Here is a 2,646-nt window from a genome sequence, read left to right as displayed (position 1 = left end):
CAGCTACTTGGGAGGCTGAGGCAGGAGACTCGCTTGAGCCCAGGAGTTGGAGGTTGCTGTGAGCTCTGACGCCATGACACTCTACCCAGGGGGATAGCTTGAGGCTCTGTCTCAAAAAAAAAAAAAAAAATTTTTTTTTTAAATTTCTCATACATTGTAATAAAACTGGTTCTTTAAAATGTATCTTGTGTGCAAATACTATAATAAGAGGTCATTTGATTCTGGGACAGTAATGTAACTTTTTAAAGTCAGATTTTATTTAAAATCACATAATGTTATATGGCAAGTACTATTTGAAGTACAACTAATATTAAATGAGTTAAACCTTACAGAGACCCTATGACATAGTCGCTATTATTATCCTTATTTTATAAGGGGCACTGAGCGGTTAAATAAGTTCAGAACTACTGAGTGTTGGTTGAACTCAGGCAGCATCCTCTGAGGACTTGCTCACTGTGCAGTCCTGCTGCATGTAACAACATCTGCTGTCTTGGGCAGGAATTCTAAGGAAGTGTTTGAGTTACTGTTAGCTTGTTATTTAAAGATTGAAAATAATGACCATGAATTCCATCATGAAACACCATGGAGAAAATTCAAATTAATTGTTTCTTTATTTCATTTTTCCCTCTTCTTTCTTACTTTTTTTCCTTTTTCTTTCTTTCCTTTCTTTCTTTGTTCTTTTTCTGTAAACAGGGAGATCAGTGTAAATTTGATCATGATGCAGAGCTGGAGAAGAGAAAAGAGATCTGCAAGTTTTATTTACAAGGATATTGTACCAAAGGAGAAAACTGCATTTATATGCATAATATCCTTTATTAAAAATGTATGTGAAACAAAATTTTAAGGTTTGAAAGCATTGAAGTTCAAGTATAACCTAGAAAGCCTTGTTTTACTTTAAATTTAAAGCAATACACTACTTAAACCCTCGTCAGATTTTGTACTTTAAAAAGGCAAACTGACATTTTCTTTAGGGAAATGAAATAAATTTCCTTTGGAAAAAAATTCTAGTAAGTAAAAGTATTTTATGTTTAACATAATCAGCATAAAGTATTTCAAAAAGCCATGCTTGCTTAAATAATTGACAAAATATTTATTTTATGACAGTTATTTTACTTAGGTTTATAAGTAATAAATTAATCATTGTTGAAAAGTATAAAATCTAAGTCTTGTCAGATCTTCCCACTTAGTGATAAACATTGTATTTTCTTTTCTACTTCCTCCTTTAGAAATAATACACATTTAAGTATACTCCTGCCCCTACTCAAATTGGGATTTCACTAAGAGTTTCCTGGTCCTTTTTAAAAATAATGTGTTAATGCATTTTCTCATGTTAATTTCCCTCCAGATAGCTAGCTGTGTTGCTCACTGTCACTTACGACCAATGGGGCTTTCCCCATAAATTTAAAAGTCTGTATTTCTCATAAAATACACGTATGGTTTTTTTCTGTACTTTCTATTTGGCTCCATGGATTTGTTTTCCCTCATGTCTAAGTGTTGCTTTATTGTGATTATTTCTGCCACATCAGCACACTGTGATATTTGGTAGATTCTCATGCTTAGTTTTCAGGTAAATATAAATAGTATTGGCAAAATAAAAAAATGTAAACAATAAAAAAGAAAGTAAATACAATGGAAAATGAAAAATTTCTATTATAGATCTAAATGTAAAAATATTGAACCATACAATTACCAGAGGAATATGTGAATGAATTCCTTATATAACTCAGAAGAACAGGAAGACTTCCCTAACTATGACTCAAAGTCCAGAACCAATAAAAGAAAGACTGAAAATTTGACTACCTAGAAAAGCTTAAATTTGCATAAAAATATATATAAAACATGGAATAAGTAAAATAAGTAATAAAGTGGGAAAAATTGTATGCAATTTATGTCACTTATCAAGACATAATACCCTTAATATATGAGTTTTTAAAAAGGAGAAGAAAGATGGGGCAGGAGGTACAAATTATTTTCAGAAAGAGGATGTAGATTGTTCACTATAAGAAGAATACAATTTAAACTACATAGAGATAACATTTGTAGCTGTCAAGATTTGCAGAAATCAAAAAACTGACAGCAAAATTTGTTAGCAAGGTTGTGAGAAAATAAATGCATTCATACCTGGTTGATGGGAATGTCAAAATGGTGTACCCTTATGGAAAGAAGGTTGGTGGCCATCTGGCACAATTATACACGCATTTTACCTTTTGACCTGGCAATCCCTTTGACCTTGCAAATTATAATCCATCCAGGAAGTCATTACTAATGGCTGCAAAAATCATTAGGTGAAAAGTTGATGAGGAATTTTATAATTGATGGATGGAACTAAGAATACCCAAAATGATCAGTCTTTTTTTTTCTTTTTTTTTTTTTGAGACAGAGTCTCACTATGTTGCTCTTGGTAGAGTGCCATAGCGTCACAGCTCACAGCAACCTCAAGCTCTTGGGCTTAAGCAATTCTTTTGTCTCAGCCTCCTAGTTGTCATTGTTGTTTAGCTGGCCTGGGCCAGATTTGAACCCGCCAGCCTGAGTATATGTGGCTGGCACCCTACCCACTCAGGTACAGGTGCGGCCAGAAACTTTTTTTAATCAAAAAAGGATTTTGAAGCTCGGCGCCTGTGGCTCAAGCGGCTAAGGCGCCAGCCA

The 2,646-nt window shown here is 33.6% G+C and overlaps 1 protein-coding gene across 1 annotated transcript in view; it reads left to right on the top strand.

Annotated features, from left to right (window-relative positions):
• The window catches only part of ZC3H6 (zinc finger CCCH-type containing 6), a 66,428-nt gene that overhangs the window by 50,441 nt on the left and 13,341 nt on the right, over positions 1–2,646 (top strand). The window contains exon 7 of the mRNA XM_012811015.2: positions 694–805. Within this exon, the coding sequence (XP_012666469.1) occupies positions 694–805 (112 nt within the window). The remainder of the gene's footprint in view (positions 1–693; positions 806–2,646) is intronic.

The sequence above is a fragment of the Otolemur garnettii genome, unplaced genomic scaffold (genome assembly GCF_000181295.1).
Source record: "Otolemur garnettii isolate 467f Iridium unplaced genomic scaffold, OtoGar3 scaffold00148, whole genome shotgun sequence".
Taxonomy (NCBI): Eukaryota; Metazoa; Chordata; class Mammalia; order Primates; family Galagidae; genus Otolemur; species Otolemur garnettii.
This window is presented reverse-complemented; position numbering and strand designations above follow the sequence as displayed.